Here is a 23,487-nt window from a genome sequence, read left to right on the forward strand (position 1 = left end):
AGCATGTTTTTGGAATGTGGGAGGAAACCGGAGTACCCGGAGAAAACACAGAGATGGCCGAGGGTGGAATCGAACTCAGGTCTCCTAGCTGTGTGGCCTGCGCGCTAACCACTCGGCAGCTACCGCTAACTTTTGTTTGTAACATTTTCTTATAGTCTTTTTTTGGTGTCATTAGCACTTTAAACAATAACATCAAATACATTTAAAACCATTGGGAAGCCTTTTTATCCATCTTTTATCTGATGTATTTGTAATGGGAATAGAAGTGAACCCTTGTGGCACCAGCTTGGGTGTGTTGTTTGTGTTACAGTGATTAACATAAATATGTTTGCATGTTTGAGAAGTGGAACGACATCCCATGTGTGAACAGCATGACAAAAACTGTTAAACTGACACTATGTCAATATTCCTCCGTGTGACTTGATTCATTCCACTAAATAACACCAAACAGGAATCAAGAGTAATTTCAGTATCAGCTGTTTGGCAGATGAAATAAACATTTGTTTAATTTGACATGGGTGAAATGCACTTGCTCAGTTTTGCTGCTGACTTGATATAAAGCATATGGCTTAGAAATGTGCATCATTTAAAAGGGAAAAATGGCTTTCCAATGGTATAAAATGTGTTAGCAAGAAGTATTACAAAACAGACGCAAATGTCAAAACATTTAATTTGTAGTTGAATCCTGTCCACTGGGATGAAACAACACATTCATTCATTCATTTTCTACCGCTTATCCTCACAAGGGTCGAGGGGGTGCTGGAGCCTACCCCAGCTGTCTTCAGGCAAAAGGCGAGGTCCACCTTGGACTGGTGGCCAGCCAATCACAGGGCACATATAGACAAACAACCATTCACACTCACATACCTATGGACAATTTGGAGTCGCCGAATTGCAAACTCCACACAGAGATAGCCAAGAGTGGAATTGGTCTCCTAGCCTGCGTGCTAACCACTCGTCCGCCATGCAGCCCTAAAATAAGACAGTATTTTCCTAATTATTTAAATGGGGCCTATTATGCTCATTATTGGCATTTGTATTAGGGGCCATCCATAATTTTCAACATTTTCACGAGCGTACAAACCATACGAGGGGGGGAGGGGGTTAAGACATCAACGTACGCTTTTTTGAAAACCAGAAAATGTCGATGTCTGTATGTTCGAACCGCGGGACGCAGTCAGATTTTAGCGCAAGTAGACTGGTCCCCTGTCGTCGTATGCTAGCGCGAGAGCGTACCAGTTCACGCGATACTTCACGTGGCTCTGCGTGCTTCGCATTCCAACACAACAATCAGACAATGGCCGACCCCGGTGATTTCGATTACCTATTTTCGTTCATCAAAAAGAGAATTACTGCCATTCATCGCTCACCGAGCAATGCATACGAACAATACATCAATGTTAACTGCTTTGTGCGTTCGGAAAGAAAGCGGAAGGACGCTGTAGCGGCTGGCCAGGCGGCTTGGAAAGATTCCAAATCGAAGGAATCGAGCAGGGCGGATTTGTTCCGAAGTGCCGTTGCGAAAATGGAGAAGATCAAAACTAAACCGACCATCCTGAATCTATTCGCCAGCTCTGAGTTTATTTTCTATATTTGGGCATGGACCTGGCTTTGATTGCCATTTTCTGAATGACTCTGTGGTGGTGAATTTGACTTTGTGGACAGTGCAGTAACAATCAATGTGATTTTCACTTCCTGTGATACACTGACTAGACTATAGGTGTGATTGTTAAGCCTTTTCAAAACAGTTGTGGCATCTTTATTGCATACTTCGCATAGAGTTGAGTTCAAGGGTTGTGTCCATCATTTCAAAGAAGATTTTATCTCCTCAGGCTTTTGGAAACCAGGGGCAACTCTTCTGCTCCTTGAGTAATCGTGTGTATACAAGAAGTTCCCTTGTTTAAAAAATCCTGTGGAAAACAGTTGTTGCATCAAGACTTTTCTACATGTATCATTTGATAGAAAGAACAATATAAAAAGAGCAAATTTGTAATACATTTGTATTTTCTTGAAAGAAAAATACAAAAAAGAGGCATTTGATATAATTTTTTATCTTGTTCGTGTTCAATACATACATTGATGGGCAGTGACTGATTAACCAGAGTCCCAAAATACAGCCAGAGAACACTATTGGACATTCGAATTTCCTGGCTGTATTGGGTCAGTTGGTCATGGACCTATCAACATTTTTCATTTGGGATTGTACTCTTTTTGGGGGGGGTGCTCAAAAGAGTACTCTTTGTACTCTTGTGAAAATGTTGAAAATTATGGATGGACCCTTAAGCAACACAGGATAACCCACATAGAAAGCTTTCTAGATCTTCCAGAATCTGCACCTATTCCACTGTATTCCCTTGGATTCCCAAACCGGTCTGTTTTAATTTATTGCACCTCCAGGCACGCCCACTTTGATGTGATTGGGAAGTTTTTTGTAAGACTTCTAGACTACTACCGAACCCTACTTTCTAATTTTGTCGGTATCGGAGTTGATAATAAATGAACAAAGATCTACTGGTAGCTCATGAGCTGCTAGCTGGAAACCAGTCAAAGAGTGGTAATGGTAATGGTTTTATTTCACTTGAACATGCATCAGATTACAATTGAATGCATCACATAATCAGTTCACAGTTCCACATGTCCAAAAGGAGTAGGAAGAAGCAAAGCCTATTAAATCCTACCCCTCCATCTGGTACTTTTACAATCAGTAACTGGTTTTTTTTTTGTTTTTTTAAAGTGGTAACGGAGATCCGCGTTTTTCTAAGTGCAAACAATCTTGACATCGGTAGCGACAATGGGGTCGTTACAGGTTTTTTGTTGGACTGTCTGTGTTTAAAAAAAAACTGAAAACTGTGACAGAGTCCTTTGGAAATGACAACATAACATAAGTAGTTATAAGCCGTTTATAAGTCGGTCTGTTGTATCTCATATTGTGACCAGTAAAAATATACTATGTCTACTAAGAAGTGCATTTTCCACAATATGATGAAAAACGGTTCTAAGTCATGGGATCCAAATGGGAAATCTGTACATACATATGGTCCCCTCATCCAAACACAGTTCCATTGCATTGGACGTCCACCATAACGGAATGCACCCCCGGCGTCATGGCTACTAGGCCAACAGCTGGGATGCAAGGTGTTAGGCTGTCATGGTAAATGATCGGTATGTCTCTATTGGACACTTGTGAGGCTAAAGCACAAGGACAAGCCAGGCGTACATTGACAGAGTGGTCCAGCAAAGTGTTTGTCTACCCGTCACACACTCGGATCCAAGGCAGGATGAGTCATGCAGGATGGAGGTGGGGGGGGAAGAGAACAAAAAAACGGCAGATTTCTCTCCTCTCGCTCACTCGTTTCTGCCCAGAGCTTCTGATACGAGTCAACAGTGCTTGTCTGTTTGAATTGCACAGCAGAGGGTCAAATGGTCACGGTTTGTCATTCGCTGTATGACTCCCTCCATCCTTGCTGAGCTCACACAGCACTGGACTTACGGGATAATGAGAGTCGCAAATCATATCAACATATATTGATCAAACAATGTCTAAAAAATACTTCAATATTGTGCATAGAGTACAATAGGTCCAGTTTAACACATTGAGATTCAAATCTCACGATGATGGCACAATTGAACAGCAAATAAGAGATTATGCTTTGTTTTGTCTGGTAATATGACACAATAGCACACAATTTAATTTTAGCACACAAGTTTATGTAATATCCACTTATCTATTACTTACATTTACCAAAAGTATTGTAAACTAATCTACTTCAGAGCCCGCTGTGGCATTCTGGACTTTGGAGCAGACGCCTCAAGTTCGCATCATCGGTATTCGTCAAGAAGAGCATCTAGAATATATTTGTGCTCAAGCCAAAACTCAGTATATACTTCGTTTTACCAATAAAGAGCAGCAATAAACTAACAATAAAATACAGGGTCATATTTGTAGGTTAAATAAAAGGCAAATAAAGTAAAGTAACAAAAAAGTGTTTTTATTTTCGAAAAAAAAAGTACATATGATGCCATTCTGTTTCATGGTTGATTTTGGTTTCAATACAGATCCAGTAGCTCTGAAGTTGGTAGCCCATAACAAGATGGCGTTTCCAGCTGGTACGGGATCATGTCTACCAAGATGGAAGTGCAAACATTACGCTTGTTGTGTTGCAATTACAGATTTGTTTGTTTTGATAAATAGCAGAGAACAGAGAGTGGAATTGAACTCGGGTCTCCTAGCCTGCGTGCTAACCACTCGGCAGCCGTACAGCCCTGAAATAAGACAGTATTTTCCAAATTATTTAAGGGGGACCTATTATGCTCATTATTGGCCCTTTGTATTAACCTACACAGGATAACCCACATAGAAAGCTTTCTAGATCTTCCAGAATCTGCACCTTTGATAAATGTTTCCAAATTAAAACGCAATGCTCACCAGTTCATGGCAGCAATGGAAAAATAAATGAAAAACAATGGCATTATAAAGAAACAAAGCAAAACAGCATTATATGTACTTTTCAAAAATAAAAACACTTTTTTGTTACTTTACTTTATTTTCCTTTTATTTAACCTACAAATATGTCAGATCATTTTCCCTGACCCTGTACAATCACGCCCTAACGATCCCCAGAAAAAGTCGCTAGATTTGACTGATGACAAAATATGTTGTGAAGGCGGATTGGAAAGATCTAGTGACAAAATCGCTACGTTGTTCACACGTCTTGAACACATTCAAGGTTGATTTCTTGGTGATATTTAATAACTGTCACATCTTGTAGTAGTATGCCCAGTGTTTTTTCTCGGTTTTCCAACAGTAAGTTTTCATAGTGCCTGTGTAGTATTTTCTGTGACCCTCATTAAATAGTCTAGAACTGTTTTTCTGCATCTGAGGTCCAGCCTTACTGTTAGAATAAAATGTAGATAGAATGAATATAGCGTTAGTTATCACCCTTATATCCATTTGCTTAGACAATAGAAAGTGTTTGAATGTGCTGAAGAAGAAATGTTCCTGTGACCCTGATCACAGACCCCCAGTGACCCCCAGGTCCTGGAGGTGCAACCCTGCAGATGTTTATGTTAATCCTGCAAGAATGTGTCAAGATAAGAACTCATAAAACAATAAAAGTAATTACTCTCACATATACACACACACATAGACAAACAAATACAGCTCGTGCAACTGCCCCCCTCCCCCTTAGAGTTAAGAGAGAGAAAAGAGCATATTCAGAGTGGGGCAGCATGTCACTGGGTATGTTGTTTCACTCTCCTCGCTGCAAGTAACTTTGAATATTGTTGTCTGTCTCCTCTGTATTTCTGTATTTAAGTGTTTTTACAAGTGTCACAGGAGTTTGAACCTGACACTTATTCATTCATTCATTTTCTACCGCTTGGAGACTATCCCCCTGACACTTCTGCAGAACATAATTAATGTTTCAAAATTAGGTGTCGGCGAATGGTCCAAAACGTCATGTAAAATAAGCAATAATTGATTGTCTTATCAATCAAGCGCTACCCCTTATATAGAATACTTAAATGATGACTGATGAGGGCATCTGACAGCAGCCGTGAACTAAAATAGCACACGGGAATATGCTTGAACTTCAGGTGAGGAAAAAAGAGGGTGAGAGACGGGCCTACTGCAGACAACCTCGAGGGACAGACAAGAGATTTAGGGACATCCTTCAACCTGTCAGCTCACTGTGAGCAGATGTCAGGGTGCAGGTGATGCTGTGATTGTTAAACCACGAGGAAGCACACTCAGCTGACCAATTCCGATCCCATTTTCTCTTTTAGAATTCCTGCTTTGCTTGAACTCATCAAGCAGGTATTAGTTGTTACAGGGGTGTAATAATCACGATCACCAATCGGGGATTTGTTTTAGGCTTGTTCGACATCTGATGATGCAAGAGGAGGATGAGATTTCTGGAGGCAATAGAGCAGGGGTCTCAAACACGCGGCCCGCAGGACACTAGTTTGAGGCCCCCGCCTTGATATGAAAGTTTAATGTTAGTGCGGCCCGCGCAAGTTTGATATGGATGCTGTATGGTATCATGTACCCAGAAAAAATTATTACGTTTGATTAATGTTCATGTTAAAGGTTAAATAACTGTTAATAGTTATCCTCTCTATCCGTGTGGAAGTGGTAAGTTTTTGTCTATTTAAGTTTAAAGGAAATAACTTGAAGGCTACCGTTTAGGTCGCTAGCTCTCTAGTTTGCGACTTAGCATGTGTCCCAAGACCCTGCAGTTGCGCAATATGTTGTAAATAAAAAAGTATAAATGTGACTATAGTCGTGTTTTGTCATGTCTACAGGGCTCTAATAATGCTTTGTTAATTTTAATCTGAAAAAATATATATTATTGTCTATCCGCCAACTATATGTGGTTTCTTAAGTTTTTATTATTTGCCGTTTTATTATTATTATTATTATATTTATTTATTACTGATTGATTGATTTTCTCTATTCCTGATTTGTTTATTTATTTTTAGAAAAATGAAAATTAAGATATTTGAGAACAGTGGAATGTTTTATCAGAGCTTTTATTGTAGAAAATCGGAACCAAAGCACTGAAAAAGTTTGTATATTCTTCTGTTTTTAATAACTGCGTTTTTTTTTGTATGCTAAACGGCTTTGTTAATAATAGCATACAAGAGTACTAGCAAACGAAACAAGCGCCACCAAAACCAATGATGCCATTTTGTTGTATCACTACGCTACAAGATTTTGCCGTCTACTCATTGTGCCTTAATCACCATCTATATCTTCCTCAGTAGCCCCGTGGGAGGGTCATTGAAGTGATGTAATGTCCTCACCGATGGACCCCTGATACCCATGATGAAGTGTAACTGTCATTGCATTTTTGCATCCGAGATAAAACTGGCGCTGTGGCCTCTTAGCAACGCTGACAGTGATAATAAAAACATTGGATGCTCATTTTAACAACTAATGCAACAGCAGTGAAAGTGTTACACATTAGCTGCCGTATAGACTAAAATAATGGCTTCCTTTTTGATTTGTATCATGTCGACATTCCTGTAGTTAGCTACTGTGTGATGAAACTGCAACTTTTGTACCGACTGGCCTTTTGTTGTGGCCAGTCTAAGGCATACCTGGGCAATAATAATGCCACACCTGTTAAGGGGATGGATATCTCGTCAAGGGGCCGCACGGCGGTCGAGTGGTTAGCGCGCAGACCTCTCAGCTAGGAGACTCGAGTTCAATTCCACCCTCGGCTATCTCTGTGTGGAGTTTGCATGTTCTCCCCGTGCATGCGTGGGTTTTCTCCGGGTACTCCGGTTTCCTCCCACATTCCAAAAACATGCTAGGTTAATTAGCGACTCCAAATTGTCTATAGGTATGAATGTGAGTGTGAATGGTTGTTTGTCTATATGTGCCCTGTGATTGGCTGGCCACCAGTTCGGGGTGTACAGCTGTGATAAGCTCCAGCACCCACAACCCTTGTGAGGATAAGCGGTAGAAAATGAATGAATGAATGAATGAATGAATATCTCGGCAAGTGATGTGTGTACATAAAAAGGATCATGGGAGTTTAGCTGGTGATTAAAATGTTGTGTTTATGACAATTAATTATTAATTAATAACAATATTTTTGCTCAATTTTTTGCTACATTGGCTGTGCTGCGGGCCAATAAAGAACAAGCCATGCCCTGCAAATGGCCCCTGGCCCGTTGGACAGGGGTGTCCAACTAGGGACCAGGGACCAGGGACCAGGGACCAGGGACCAGGGACCAGGGACCAGGGACCAGGGACCAGGGACCAGGGACCAGGGACCAGGCACAAGGCACCAGGCACCAGGCACAAGGCACTCCAACTAGGGACCAGGGACAAGGGACAAGAGACACGGCACAAGGGACCAGGGACCAGGGACCAGGGACCAGGGACAAGGGACAAGGGACAAGGGACAAGGGACAAGGGACCAGTGACCAGTGACCAGGGACAAGGCACAAAGCACTCCAACTAGGGACCAGGGACAAGGGACACGGCACAAGGGACCAGGGACCAGGGACAAGGGACACGGCACAAGGGACCAGGGACCAGGGACCAGGGACCAGGGACCAGGGACCAGGGACCAGGGACCAGGGGTTTTAGAGCTTTTCGTGTGATGTGACATCAACTCTCATCAACTATTTAACTTATTAGACTTATTATTAACTTATTAAAGATGCTCATTCAAAGAAGGGGATTGTTATTGCAGCTGGAACTAAACGATGTGGTACAACCGTCATTTTTATGGCAAAAGTAAATCCAAAATCAGACGAGGTGGGTTATATGCCCTCTGAAGGAAATAATGTTCTCCAAGCCAACCAATCACAGCTTTTTTAATCTCAGAGGAGAACGTCAAGCAAATATGAGAAAAACTATAAAAAGACGTTTGTACAATTTAATGTCTTCTATAAAAGAAATGAAAGAAGAGTTAAAGAGAGGTTAAAAAAGAGCTACATACAAGAGGTCTTGAACGCCCATCCTTGCAGAGTCTTTCAAGAGTGATGACAGTCTTAATAATAATAATAACCAATACTTCATGCTCTGTGTGTATTTCTATTGGAATAGCTGAGGTACACAGTGTACTGGTGTGTGTACATTCTCAGGGAACCTTCGCTCTGCTGAACAAGCTCAAGTGATTTTTCACCTTGGTTGCTCCAATCCAACACATGCACAAGATGAACGCAGAACAAAAAGTCAGAATATTAACGTCTGTCAATATAACACGTGTAGCTACTTCTACGTATACAACACATCAGGTGCAGATCTTTAATGCTGACAAGAGTAGATATTGACAAGCCATCGTTTTGAGTGTTGTTAATCGTTTAATATTATCTGGTATTGAGTTCCAGTCTCTGGCACCTCTCACAGATTAAGCTGACTGACTGACTGAATGGGCGTTCACACAAAGGAACAACACAGTCCCTTCTCACGGATCCTCTTACATGAATACTTGCGTTTTTTCGGTTGATAAAATCTGCAAGAGGAGCTGGAACAAGACTATGTATTACCTTGTACTTTACCTTGTATTACTAAGTTCTGGTCTATTTTTGATGTTGACGAAAGTAGTTTCGGATGGGGGTGTCGTGCAACTTCATGTCAAAAAATCCGAACTATCCCTTGTTTGCGAAATTACATTCCAGTGGATTCCAATAGGTGGATTGTTTTAGGTGAATTGTCTTGCCGCCAAACTCAAAGATTTTTCAAACATTTTGAAATGTGAAATGTTCAAACTCAATTTTTGCCGCCGATACGGGCCACCACGAGCCAGTTGGGAGGCAGTTTGAGCCACTGCATGCCACTAGGCATCTTATTGGCGACACAGCGCCACATCAAATTGTACTGGCGTACTGGCACCAACTGGCGCCAGCCCAGTGGACTCCTAGCATCATTGGCACAACTTGGCTCACACCATTACATTCCAGTGGATTCTAGTTGGTGGATTATTTACGACATTTGGTTCTAGTTGGTGGACACTTCGCGGCAATTGCCTGATGCAAGTGGGGCGACAAAGATTTCAAACATTTTGAAATGTTCTTGCCGCCAAACTCAATTTTTGCCGCTGTTACGGGCCACCACGAGCCAGTTGGGAGGCAGTTTGAGCCACTGCACACAACTAGGCACCTTATTGGTGACACAGCGCCACAGCAAATTGCACTAGCGTACTGGCACCAACTGGCGCCGGCCCAGTGGACTCCGAGAATCATTGGCACAACTTGGCTCGCGCCATTAAATTCCAGTAGATTCCAGTTGGCAGATTATTTGGGACATTTGGTTCCACTTGGTGGCCACTTCGGGCCAATTGCTTGATGCAAGTGGGGCGACAAAGATTTCAAACATTTTGAAATGTTCTTGCCGCCAAACTAAATTTTTGCCGCTGTTACGGGCCACCACGAGCCAGTTGGGAGGCAGTTTGAGCCACTGCACGCCACTAGGCACCTTATTGGCGTCACTAGGCGCCGCAGTAAATTGCGTTGGTGCAAACTGGCACCAACTGGCGCCGGCCCAGTGGACTCCTAGTATCATTGGCACAACTTGACTCGCGCCATTACATTCCAGTGGATTCCAGTTGGTGGATTATTTGCGACATTTGGTTCCACTTGGTGGACACTTCGTGCCAATTGCTTGATGCAAGTGGGGCGACAAAGATTTCAAACATTTTGAAATGTTCTTGCCGCCAAACTCAATTTTTGCTGCCGTTATGTGCCACCATGAGCCAGTTGGGAGGCAGTTTGAGCCACTGCACGCCACTAGGCACCGTATTGGTGACACTAGGCGCCACAGTAAATTGCATTGGTGGAAACTGGCACCAACTGGCGCCAGCTGAGTGGACTCCTAGCATCATTGGCACAACTTGGCTCGTGCCATTACATTCCAGTGGATTCCAGTTGGCGCATTATTTGCGACATTTGGTTCCACTTGGTGGACACTTCGCGCCAATTACTTGATGCAAGTGGGGCGACAAAGATTTCAAACATTTTGAAATATTCTTGCCGCCAAACTCAATTTTTGCCGCTGTTACGGGCCACCACGAGTCAGTTGGGAGGCAGTTTGAGCCACTGCACGCCACTAGGCACCTTATTGGTGACACTAGGCACTGCAGCAAATTGCACTGGCGTACTGGCACCAACTGGCGCCGGCCGAGTGGACTCCTAGCATCATTGGCACAAGTTGGCTCGCGCCATTACATTCCAGTGGATTCCAGTTGGTGGATTATTTGCGACATTTGGTTCCACTTGGTGGACACTTCGGGCCAATTGCTTGATGCAAGTGGGGCGACAAAGATTTCAAACATTTTGAAATGTTCTTGCCGCCAAACTCAATTTTTGCCGCCACGAGCCAGTTGGGAGGCAGTTTGAGTTACTACACGCCACTAGGCACCTTATTGGTGACAGTAGGCACCACAGCTAAATTGCATTGGTGTGAACTGGCACCAACTGGCGCCGGCCCAGTGGACTCCTAGCATCATTGGCACAACTTGGCTCGCGCCATTACATTCCAGTGGATTCCAGTTGGTGGATTATTTGCAACATTTGGTTCCACTTGGTGGACACTTCGCGCCAATTGTTTGATGCTAGTTGGTTGCCGCCAAACTCAATTTTTGCCTTCGTTAAGGGCCACCACGAGCCAGTTGGGAGGCAGTTTGAGCCACTGCACGCCACTAGGCACCTTATTGGTGACACTAGGCGCCGTTCGACAGTTAGGAATGTCAAAACTTAAACATCGCCTGTACAGATAACACAACATTTATGATTATTGCAGTTGGTACTGGAAAATAAAGAATTATTACTGGAAAGATTTATTCCAAAGATAATGTTTCTTGTGGCGCCTCATTCTTAGTCTTCCCTGACAAGACTGCATATTTCACAATACAATAAGAGTCATCTATTTAGCAGGAAACTCCCTGGTGACTTCATATCTTGATGTATATTTCTATTGTATCCAACGTGCTGGAACAGAAAGGATGAGGCGTTCATCATTACCACATAAATAAAAGACTTAGCCATGAAACCTCTCGCTTTATTAGTCTTGTACTCTTTTCTATTCTTATTATTCCTTGGGCACCGATTCCAGTTGTGCTGAGTTCTTTAACACAGAAAAAGCAAAGACGATTTTTTTATTTATTAAAAGAGTATGACACACGAATGACCTAAGTTATGACTACTGTGTTTTTCTCTGTAACATTTGACTACCCTTAGCTGAAAAAATAAGTTAGCCACTTTAATAATGAACACAAAAACAACAAAATATTATACATTCATTCATTCATTTTCTACCTCACGAGGGTCGCGGGGGTGCTGGAGCCTATCCCGGCTGTCTTCGGGCGAGAGGCGGGGTACACCCTGGACTGGTGGCCAGCCAATCACAGGGCACATATAGACAGACAACCATTCACACTCACATTCATACCTATGGACAATTTGGCGTCGCCAATTAACCTAGCATGTTTTTGGAATGTGGGAGGAAACCGGAGTACCCGGAGAAAACCCACGCATGCACAGAGAGAACATGCAAACTCCACACAGTGGACTCAAACTCGGGTTTTCTTGCTGTGTGGCCTGCGCGCTAACCGCTTGTACACCGTGCAGCCCTAAATGGTAGTATTTCATTCATTCATTCATTCTTATCCTCACGAGGGTCGTGGGGGGGGTGTTTCCTGGAGCCTATCCCAGCTGTCTTCGGGCAAGAGGCGGGGTACACCCTGGACTGGTGGCCAGCCAATCACAGCGCACATATAGACAAACAACCATTCACACTCAGCATGTTTTTGGAATGTGGGAGGAAACCGGAATACCCGAAGAAAACAAAAATATTTTATATGCTCTAACTATGAAAATATTCCATTTATTAATATTGAATCCTACATCACAGAAATTAATTTTTCGCAGTCAGGTCTGGAACCAATTAACCGTAATAAACAAGGAACAATTCTATATTAACAATTAGTAATTGCTGAGACATGCTAATCCTTAAATCTTTATTGAAATCTTACTCTACTGGCTTTTAACACTGGTTAACCTGAACATTGTTTTTTTTGTTTTTACTGTATTTTGTGTGTAGTTTTGTGTTTTATTGGCTTTTGCACAACACTTTGGGATGTTGGAAAAGTGCTATATAAATAAATGTGACTTAGAGCTCTAATTTTGTGGCGCAGCGCAAAGAGGCGCAGAGTGGCAGAGCATGGCGCACCACTGTGCGCAGCCGATTTGGTAGACGGGGCTGTGTCAAGATGGACGCAGCAGAGCACCAGGGGGAGTTGTCCATATTTTCAGTGAAAATTTCATGAAAAAACAGCGCACCAGAGGTGCACTGAATGATAGCCAGCTCCAACCTGGAATGGCTTGTGATTGGCTTGCAAAACCCCAAATGAATATTTTAGAGACCCTGCCAGAAACAGCAAAAGATAGTTCTACTCATTGCTCATCTCCGTGGCGTGCTTCTTAACAGCCCATCTCTGGTGGGAAGGATGGAGGTGCGGGTGTGCCGTGCTGCGCCACTCACAAAAATTTTGACCAATATAGAGCCCATTATGCCTAATCTGTTGCATTGTGTGTATATTGAACATAGAGAATGAATAAATTCTAGTGAACTGAAGTCTTGTTATGCATAATGACATTGACGTCATAGTTATTCCCATATTTTGGTCCAATTCAGAAATGTGCGGAATCAGGGAATATGGAGCTTCCACTGTATTTATCTGGCAACCATTCCATCAAGTCGGCGTGCACACTCCAACAAACATAATCCAACATTCCTCCTTATCACAGTTGTCATCCAGCAGAGTCAGACATTGCTCAAACTGTATTCGCGGTGGGTGTCATGTTGCTGATGGGGGGATATGATAGTGTGTGTATGTTTTATCACCTTCACTCGTACTGCAGCGCTAAATCACACACGTGCAAGGCAACACATACTGGCTGTGTTGGAAAACCGCATACTAACTACTACATACTTCCATGCCCATACTATCCACACTACATACTACCATCCACAATCCGTCAGACAGTATGCAAAGCGTTTACACTGCAGTGTACTACATGATAACCCACAATGCATTGCGCTCCTACCCAAGCCGAAATCGACAGGCTGAAGCTGGTTTCACTTTCGCTCTAAACCAGGGGTCGGGAACCTTTTTGGCTAAGAGAGCCATGATATTTTAAAATGTGTATCTGTGAGAGCCATATACATTTTAAATGCAATAAAATGTGTGCATTTTTATGTAAGACCAACAGTTTTAGATATAATGGGCTCTAATTACGTAGACCAGGCACACTACCCCACGCCAATGGGGTGTGGCCAGCATACTTTCGTGAGCAGCGCAGTGTCTAATAATAAATCAAATACTTGCTGCCATTAATGCAACTTCTGCTGCTGCATAGTGTTGAACCGTATTCAGTACATGTATTTCATTCTTTTGGCCATCATCACCAGAAGGCTTGGTTCTGCAGCTTTAGCTATTTGACTAAAGGAGGAAAGTTTACATTTACATGTTTTTTTGACATCTCAATGACCGAGGTAGACTACCGCATTAGCCAGTAATAATCAAGTTTTGGTGTTTGACCTGGAAAATATCATCAGGAAAGATGGATATGGTCGGCCGTATTGCAGTAGAAAATAGATGGACGAATTAAAATGCATAAGAAAGTTTTGATTTTTAATATTATTTTTAACAGTGATTTCTGTGATGTTTACTTTAAAATGTTAGCAAAAATAAATTTTTATTGTGGTAAGAAATGCTTGAGAGCCAGATAGTGTCATCAAAAGAGCCCTACCTGGCTCCCGAGCCATAGGTTCCCTACGTCTACTCTAAACTCTTTAAATACATTACTTTATTGAAATATTTTTAAAAATCAATTTAGATCCTGAATTTAGATCTGAATTTATTTGTCCGAATACCAACCATTTACAATTTCTGCAAAATTTAAGCTAGCCAAATTGACCAACGCACTTCAAGTTATTTTCACAAAATAAAACACCCCCTTACTTTTCTCATACAAAAAAAAACATAGTGATAAATCACTGCTTTTACTTTGAAAACAAGAAGCGAACCAACTCGCAATATATCCTGCTTGACACCGCCGTTTGGTCGATCCTGCTGCTCAATGTACAGCCAACGTTTTTTTTTTTTTCATGGTGACGTCATGTCGCGTTGCATCCTGGGTAATTTGAGTGTGAGTAGTAAGCTGATGATACATACCGTATTTTCTGCACTATAAGTCGCTCCGGAGTATAAGTCGCACAAGGCCAAAAATGCATAATTAGGTAGGAAAAAAAACATACATAAGTCACATTTTTTGCAGGTAATTTATTTTACAAACTACTTGACCAAAACAGACATTACGTCCTCTTGGAAGGCAAGTTTTAACATTAATAAAAGAATAGAGAACAGGCTGAATAGGTGTAAGATATGCTAACACAATGGTTATTCAGCTACACAAAAAAAAAAACATGAACAGAAAAGGTGTCCATGTTCATGTAACATAAACAGTTTTTTCATTTATAAGTCGCTCTGGAGTATAAGTCGCAGGAACAGCCAACCTATGAAAAAAAATGCGACTTATAGTCCGGAAAATACGGTACTAGTCCTATTGTTTACTGATTGCCGCCAAGTAGGGGGCTCTCTTTTTATTGTTATTGGAACTTAATTACCGTATTTTCTGGACTATAAGTCGCTCCAAAGTATAAGTCGCACAATGCCAAAAATGCATAATTAGGTAGGGAAAAAAACATACATAAGTCGCATTTTTTGTGGGTAATTTATTTTACAAACTACTTGACCAAAACAGACATTACGTCATCTTGGAAGGCACGCTCTAACATTAATAAAAGAATAGAGAACAGGCTGAATAGGTGTAAGATATGCTAACACAACAGTTATTCAGCTACACAAAAAAATAAACATAAACAACGTCTAGTGTTTATGTAACATAAACAGTTTTTTTCATTTATAAGTCACTCTGGAGTATAAGTCGCAGGAACAGCCAACCTTCATATATATATATGTGCACTGAGTTCTAAAATCAGTAAAAATAGTTTTTGTGACTATTTCCTGCTGACACAGGGTCGTAATACATACGCGTATGTACGCTTAACCAATTGATCGAGGATCAAGGATGCCTAAATGGACAAATGTCCTTTTAAGGTTATTTAGAAAATATTATTACTAATACAGTATAAGCACTGGGATTCATATAGTGGAGACTTTTCTATTTTTCCTGGTTATGCATGTTGCCTATTGTAAAAACGGTGAACTGACAGCGTCATACACATGCTTAAGTAGTCGTGACTGAAGGACGAACCATGCAAACTAGAGCCATTATGTCCAATATGACGCAGTCTCACATAAAAGCGCACATAACCTTCACATTCAATTAATTGTGCGCGTTGCATTAGTTAGCGTGTCAATGCTGTGCTTTAAGTGAATAGCTTCGAAAAACACGTTTTAATTGCATTTGATATTTCATTACCAGCCACACACCATTTAAATGACTATTAGCGACTCTTTAGTCAAAATGGCTAATACTAATATCCAAAATATCTTTTATTAGCTCCATGAATTGAGTCGTTGGTGCACGTAGCAACCATAAATATCTCCACTGGGGAAGCTGTCGCCTTCCAGCTGGCACAAGTGGTTGTTAATTATTGGATGAACAAATCCTCCATCTCAGCAGTGCAGTGGGCTTAATTACTCGCCATGCCACTAACGTTGTTAGCTTTGTTTTGTTTTATTGGCAAAGCCGTCAACAAACGTCCACAGGGACCTGCAATCACCGAGGTCCCACATAGGTTTTTTTTTTTTTCTTTTTAATTATTTACGAGCTATCCAAAGTTAGATCCTGGAAGACTTGGCTTTCTCCTTTGTGTTCTATTAGTCAATATTATGTTTACTGCCAACTCGTTTAAGGTACAATAAATCATTTAAATCCTTTCATTTCACGAATGCAGTTATGTTTGGTACATTTTAGAATAAACAAAAAGGTAAAATCCATGCAACACCAACCTCTGGCGTCAAAAAACTCTTCATCTGAGCTGTCGACAGATTCTTGTGCAATATTCTGCAGACACCAATGGGTGGCGCTGTGCTTTCGTGATGAACCTAAGGATCACAGAAAAAGAAGACAAATAAGAATTATTATTATTATTATATTGGATGTAAAACTCTTGACTCTATTACATTATTAGCATGTTGGGAATAAAAAGCCAAGTCGGTATAGTCTTTTGGGGGCCACAGCAGGTGAGACGACCCAAATTGTTCTTTCATTGCAGCCATTTCAAGCCCCACAAGTGACCCAGCAAGGGAGCATTTTTAATTATTTTTAATGTCAGTCGATATGGACTTTCATGTAGCGACTTAGAAATGCAATAAATTGTTACGGTGAAAGGGCACCCCACCAGGGATCAATACCGTTCATCATCCAGTATGTATACACGTATACACTAGCTAGAAAGTATCTTCCAATAAGTACTTTCATTCATTCATTCATTTTCTACCGTTTATCCTCACGAGGGTCGTGGGGGTGCTGGAGTCTATCCCAGCTGTCTTCGGGCGATAGGCCTGGACTGGACTGGTCGCCAGCCAATCACAGGGCACATATAGACAAACAACCATTCACACTCACATTCATACCTATGGACAATTTGGAGTCGGTAATTAACCTAGCATGTTTTTGGAATGTAGGAGGAAACCGGAGTACCTGGAAAAAAACCCACGCAAACTCCACACAGAGATAGCCGAGGGTGGAATTGAACTCGAGTCTCCTAGCGGTGAAGCCTGCGTGCTAACCTCTTGTCCGCCATGCAGCCTCCAATAAGTAGTAGTAAGTGTAATTTAATGAAACATGTTACAAGGCAGGCTGCATGGGGGTCGAGTGGTTAGCACGCAGACCTCACAGCTAGGAGACCCGAGTTCAATTCCACACTGAGCTATCTCTATGTGGAGTTTGCGTGGGTTTTCTCCGGGTACTCCGGTTTCCTCCCACATTCCAAAAACATGCTAGGTTAATTGGCGAGTGAATGCGTATGAATGTGAGTGTGAATGGTTGTTTGTCTATATGTGCCCTGTGATTGGCTGGCCACCAGTCCAGGGTGTACCCCGCCTCTTTCCCAAAGACAGCTGGGATAGGCTCCAGCACCCCCTGCGACCCTCATGAGGATAAGCGGTAGAAAATGAATGAATGAATGTTACAAGGCTTGAGAAATAAAAGTCCATTTAAATTCTTAACCAAATAAAATAAAATAAAAAACACTGTAATACAGTAGAATATCTAAGATTGAACCAGAAATATTGGTCAACCTTCACCTTGACCTTGAAACTTAATCTGAGAAATAACCCAAATAGAATCTACAGTCACCTCCTTAAAACCTTCTTTAACTGCCCAGGAAAGCTTTTACCATTCCTAGCTTTCATACAATGTATGCTATGTTGCCAGGTGTACTAAGATCCTAAATAGCCAGCACTAAATTGCTACAAAAAAATTACACATACTATTATTAATGGGAATGTTGCACAATTTATCTTGATGGATGATGCAAATAAACACAATGATGGATTCCATTGCATAATAATAATAATGTCATACATGTATTAGTGTATTCAGTCATTTAACATATATATTTTGCAGTATTAAACAATGACATTTAAAATTTAGAAGGTTATTTGAACATGTTAAAAATGTATAAAAGTTGTGTTGTCTACTTACATATACATATATACATATACATATATATATATATATATATATATATATATATATATATATATATATATATATATATATATATATATATATATATATATATATATATATATATATATATATATATATATATAAATAGCTGCATATCTGGGTGAAATCCACAATAAAATCCAAGGATGCACAGCTGGTGATTACACCTGCACCCGAACACACCTGAAAGCAATCATAATCAGACCTCCATTATAAGCCTTACCGGGACACTCACCTGTTGCTGCTCTCTTATCGACACTCATCCTCGGCTCAATTATTGCTTCGTATTGTGCTTCAGTGTGTGTACATGACACTTGCTTTTGTAGGATTTTGGATGAGTAACTTGTTTTTAACTTGTTTTCATTTTAGGCTAGCCTTTTTGTATTTGAACAACTACAGTGTTTGGCGGACATCTGCACTCTTTTGTGACATATTGTTTATGTTGCAAACTATTCGGTTAAAAAGGTGAATAATTCATTTATTAATACATAAGCTTTGCTCCAGCTGGTATTACATGTGTTAAAGCTTATTCAACATTTGTAAAAGGGTTACATCTATTTAAAATGTGGGAAAATATGAATGCACTTAGAATCAGTTAATCGGGGATCGATCTAAAAACGTCAATCTTGAGAAGCAGGAAGTTAGCAGTACTCTCTTGAAGAAAAGAAAAATGGTACATCCCTAAGATGCATCAGATGCCCCTACCACTACTACTGATACTACTGCAATACCCGGTTGCTATATTTAGTTTGTAGGGGTGGAACAGTCAAAGTAAAAGTGTTTCTTGTGTGTTGCTTCATTGGGCAATTAAATACAGGCACTCAATAAAAGCCGAGTATCCTCTGTGTGAGCGAGTGGGAGTGGATCTTAACCTGTGTACCGCCATGCAATGCAGGTCTGAAAGCTGTAAAAACACCCCCCCCCCCCTTCCCACAATGAAATCCAAGATTCAACTCATATTGACTCACAATTTGCACGTTTTGCTTCAACATTGTTTGAGCCTACAATACATTGAATATTATATAGTATTAAGAATAAAATTTGTTATGCCGATATCCCGTCTGACACACACATCTCAACCTGATGAAGACAAAAATATTTCTTTTCTCCATCATCCTTGCGGCACCCCCCTAGAGAATGCCGCCCTGGGTAATTGCCCATGTGACCTATATCAAAAACCGCCATTGCCAATATGATTTCCCCCTCTGGCTATCGGAATGATACAGCTGCTGCTGCTGCTCTTTCCTGGAGGACATTTACATTCCACCCTTGTCTCCATAAATACTGAGTGACAAGCACAAGACTGCATAGAGTGCAAGCATCAGAACATAATATCTAACTTCCTGCAAGTCAAGAAAAGGTGACGCTGTCGCACATACAGGAAGTGACACTATTTTGTTTCCTAGGGAGAGGCTGTCAACAACACTGATTTACAATGAGAACCCATTATTTAGTCACTCAACAGTCATACACTGCTGGTGGTAAGGTACATCTGTAGCTACAGCTGCACTGGGGGTCAACAGAATCAGCACCAATGCCGACTCCTGGCTAGTCCACCACAATTAAAAAAACCATGAACGCTAACATTCATTCATTCATTTTCTACCGCTTTTCCTCACAAGGGTCGCAGGGGTGCTAGAGTCTATCCCAGCTGTCTTCTGGCGAGAGGCGGGGTACACCCTGGACTGGTGGCCAGCCAATCACAGGGCACATATAGACAAACAACCATTCACACTCACATTCATACCTATGGACAATTTGGAGTCGCTAATTAACCTAGCATGTTTTTGGAATATGGAAGGAAACTGGAGTACCTGGAAAAAACCCACGCAAACTCCACACAGAGATAGCCGAGGGTGGAATTGAACTCCGGTCTCCTCGCTATGAGGTCTGCGCGCTAACCACTCGACCTGAACCCGCCTGAACACTAACATATTCAGATCAAATTACTAGATATTTTTTAGAAGTCTACCAAAAAAAATACAAAGAAAGACGACATTCAGTGTTTGAAATCTACTACAAAAAAACCCCAACAAAGTAAATTTGTAATTCATTGAAGTAGCTCAAATTTATGCGGAACAGCCTGTCGTTTGAATACAAAGTATACCACTTATGGAAATTGGTTGTCCATGCATCTATATTCTATATTCATGGAGGAGCTTGTCAGTCTGGTTCTTGGCAAGTGAGGCACTCACTCCTTAGTTGTTGTTTTTACTTTCTTTAATTCTTGTGTTGGCTGCACGGACGGTCGAGTGGTTAGCGCGTTACTCCGGTTTCCTCCCACATTCCAAAAACATGCTAGGTTAATTAGCGACTCCAAATTGTCCATAGGTATGAATGTGAGTGTGAATGGTTGTCCACCAGGCTGGCTAACTGGAATAGGTGCAGATTCTGGAAGATCTACAAAGATCTACATAACTAGTTAATGGCTGGCCACCAGTCCAGGGTGTACCCCGCCTCTTGTCCGAAGACAGCTGGGATAGGCTCCAGCACCCCTGCGACCCTCGTGAGGATAAGCGGTAAAAAATGAATGAATTAATTCTTGTGTTCTCATCAATGTTTATATTAATCATAAAGAGGATAACAAGAAAAAGATATTTCACTGAAAACCATCTGTGGTCTTGTGTTTATTTGTGTAGGAAGTCCCTGTTCTTATCCATCTAATGCAGGAAAAGATGTTTTACTTTGTTGTAAAAGTACTCCTTAGTTTTTATTTTTAGTTGTGCTTTGCCTCTCTGCAGAAGGACGGCAGCGACAAGCACCTCCCTAGTGAAGTGTGGTCAGTGGAGGCTGTCATGATGAATAAATAAACAACAAAATAAATATTAATATTTGTCCACTGAACTGTATTCTAATAAATGTATTTTCTCTTGGCTTGTCATCTGTCCATAGAGAAGTCATGAATTTGACTGCCAACATGGAGGTATATATATCCTAGCTCACCAGGAAGTGATCAGACCTTTACAACAAAGTATCAGAACTATCAGAAGGATAGTCTGCATGTACTTCATATGGTAATGGTAATTTCATTTGAACATGCATCAGATTACAATTGAATGCATCCCATAATCAGTTCACAGTTCCACATGTCCAAAAGGAGTAGGAAGAAGCAAAGCTTATTAAATCCTACCCCTCCATCTGGTACTTTTACAATCAGTAACTGTTACATTTGTTCACTTCCTACTTTCCTAATATAGTTTAAGTTTTTTTTTGTTTGTCCCGTACCGAAGTACGAGGTGATATGACCATCCAATGACATAATGGGTACCATAGTAACCGTCAATATAGTGATATGTATAAAACATCATGACTGGTTCAATACAGATAATAAAAATAAATAACACACAGATATGACACTGAAAGGAACTAGCCAATTATAAATAAAGGCACAAATGTTATATTTCCCTGATAGAATACAGAATAGATTTGGAATATACTCGGTAATACTTCCACTTTTCCATCTTGCAGTTAATGCAGGCTTTAAGAAAGCTAAACAGGTACAAAAGTACAGCAAGATGTTTCTCATATTCCAAAAAAAAAGCAATAAAAGTCTATGACAAATGGGATAATGGAGAATGAGATTCACGGAAAGGTTAATTTTCAAAACAGGTTAGAGGTCAAATCAATATACAGGCAGGGGATGGAAATGCATGAAATCAAATCAATATGCACCAGTACCTCTGGTGTCCTTTCTTGTTTAATTCATATCCATATATGTTGAGAATATGCCAAAAATCAGATAAATGAAAGTCCCTAATATTGCATATAATTGATACAAGTATGTATATGTTATTCATTAATGGAGGTCAAAATCCTTGTACTTGTAGTTTCTGCAAACAAACTGCGTTAAAATGCAAAACATACAGCCAAACGCCGACAAGAATCCATCATCTGACCGTGGATCATACAGCTGTATGCAATCAGCAAAGCAGTAGGCAATCAGTGAGAAATAAATCCCTGAGAGGTTTTTTTTTCTCTATGATTTAAATTGGGTAACTATTTGCTTAGCCTCCGATGGACCCAGCGGGGACAAAGTGTGTATGTATTACATGCAGTCATTCATTTTGCAGCTTTCACAAGATAGGCAGCACTTGGTCTCATGAGATGTCTGTGCAAGATTTGTCCTTTCAATTGGACCAGTGTCTGAGAAAGAAACACCTGTGGAGATACGTACTGAAGCACAGCGGTGTATCGCTTCAAGAACACATTTTCTATCTCGGGCTTTTAATACGATTGTTGGATTGCCGACTATTTCTGGAAAAGACGACTTGCATTAGTTGTAGTGGCATGAAATAATTGGGTCCGTCATGTTTTGTTCTTGGGCTGCATGGCGGAAGAGTGGTTAGCATGGAGGCCTCACAGCTAGGAGACCCAAGTTCAATTCTGTGTGGAGTCTGCATTTTCTGCGGGTATTCCGGTTTCCTTCCACATTCCAAAATCATGCTAGGTTAATTGGCGACTCCAAATTGTCCATAGGTATGAATGTGAGTGTGAATGGTTGTTTGTCTATACGTGCCCTGTGATTGGCTGGCCACCAGTCCAGGGTGTACCCTGCCTCTCACCCGAAGACAGCTGGGATAGGCTCCGGTACCCCTTGTGAGGAAAAAGCGGTAGAAAATGAATGAATGAAATACTACCATTTAGGGCTGCACGGTGCTCAAGTGGTTAGCGCGCAGGCCACACAGCAAGAAAACCCGAGTTCGAGTCCATTGTGTGGAGTTTGCATGTTCTCCCCGTGCATGCGTGGGTTTTCTCCAGGTACTCCGGTTTCCTCCCACATTCCAAAAACATGCTAGGCTAATTAGCGACTCCAAATTGTCCATAGGTATGAATGTGAGTGTGAATGGTTGTTTGTCTATATGTGCCCTGTGATTGGCTGGCCCACCAGTCCAGGGTGTACCCCCCTCTCGCCCCAAAACAGCTGGGATAGGCTCCAGCACCCCCCGCTACCTACGTGAGGAAAAGCAGTAGAAAATGAATGAATGTTTGTTCTTGGGCTGCACGGTGGGGAGTGGTTAGCATGCTGGCCTCACAGCTAGGAGACCCAAGTTCAATTCCACTCTCGACCATCTCTGTGTAGAGTCTGCATTTTCTCCAAGTACTCCGGTCTCCTCCCACATTCCATGCTAGGTTAATTAGCGACTCCAAATTGTCCATAGGTATGGATGTGAGTGTGAATGGTTGTTTGTCTATATGTGCCCTGTGATTGGCTGGCCACCAGTCCAGGGTGGGATAGGCTCCAAATGAATGAATGAATGTTTGTTC

The 23,487-nt window shown here is 41.3% G+C and overlaps 1 protein-coding gene across 2 annotated transcripts in view; it reads right to left on the reverse strand.

The window, feature by feature from the left end:
* pitpnm3 (PITPNM family member 3) overlaps positions 1 to 23,487 on the reverse strand; it is a 92,822-nt gene that overhangs the window by 54,800 nt on the left and 14,535 nt on the right. For both annotated transcript variants that reach the window (XR_009131480.1, XM_058080424.1), the window contains exon 3: positions 16,497 to 16,592. Coding sequence is in view for 1 of the 2 variants with exons in the window: in XM_058080424.1 (XP_057936407.1) it covers positions 16,497 to 16,592 (96 nt within the window). In the remaining variant the exon portion in view is untranslated. The remainder of the gene's footprint in view (positions 1 to 16,496; positions 16,593 to 23,487) is intronic.

Source organism: Doryrhamphus excisus, chromosome 8 (genome assembly GCF_030265055.1).
Source record: "Doryrhamphus excisus isolate RoL2022-K1 chromosome 8, RoL_Dexc_1.0, whole genome shotgun sequence".
Taxonomy (NCBI): Eukaryota; Metazoa; Chordata; class Actinopteri; order Syngnathiformes; family Syngnathidae; genus Doryrhamphus; species Doryrhamphus excisus.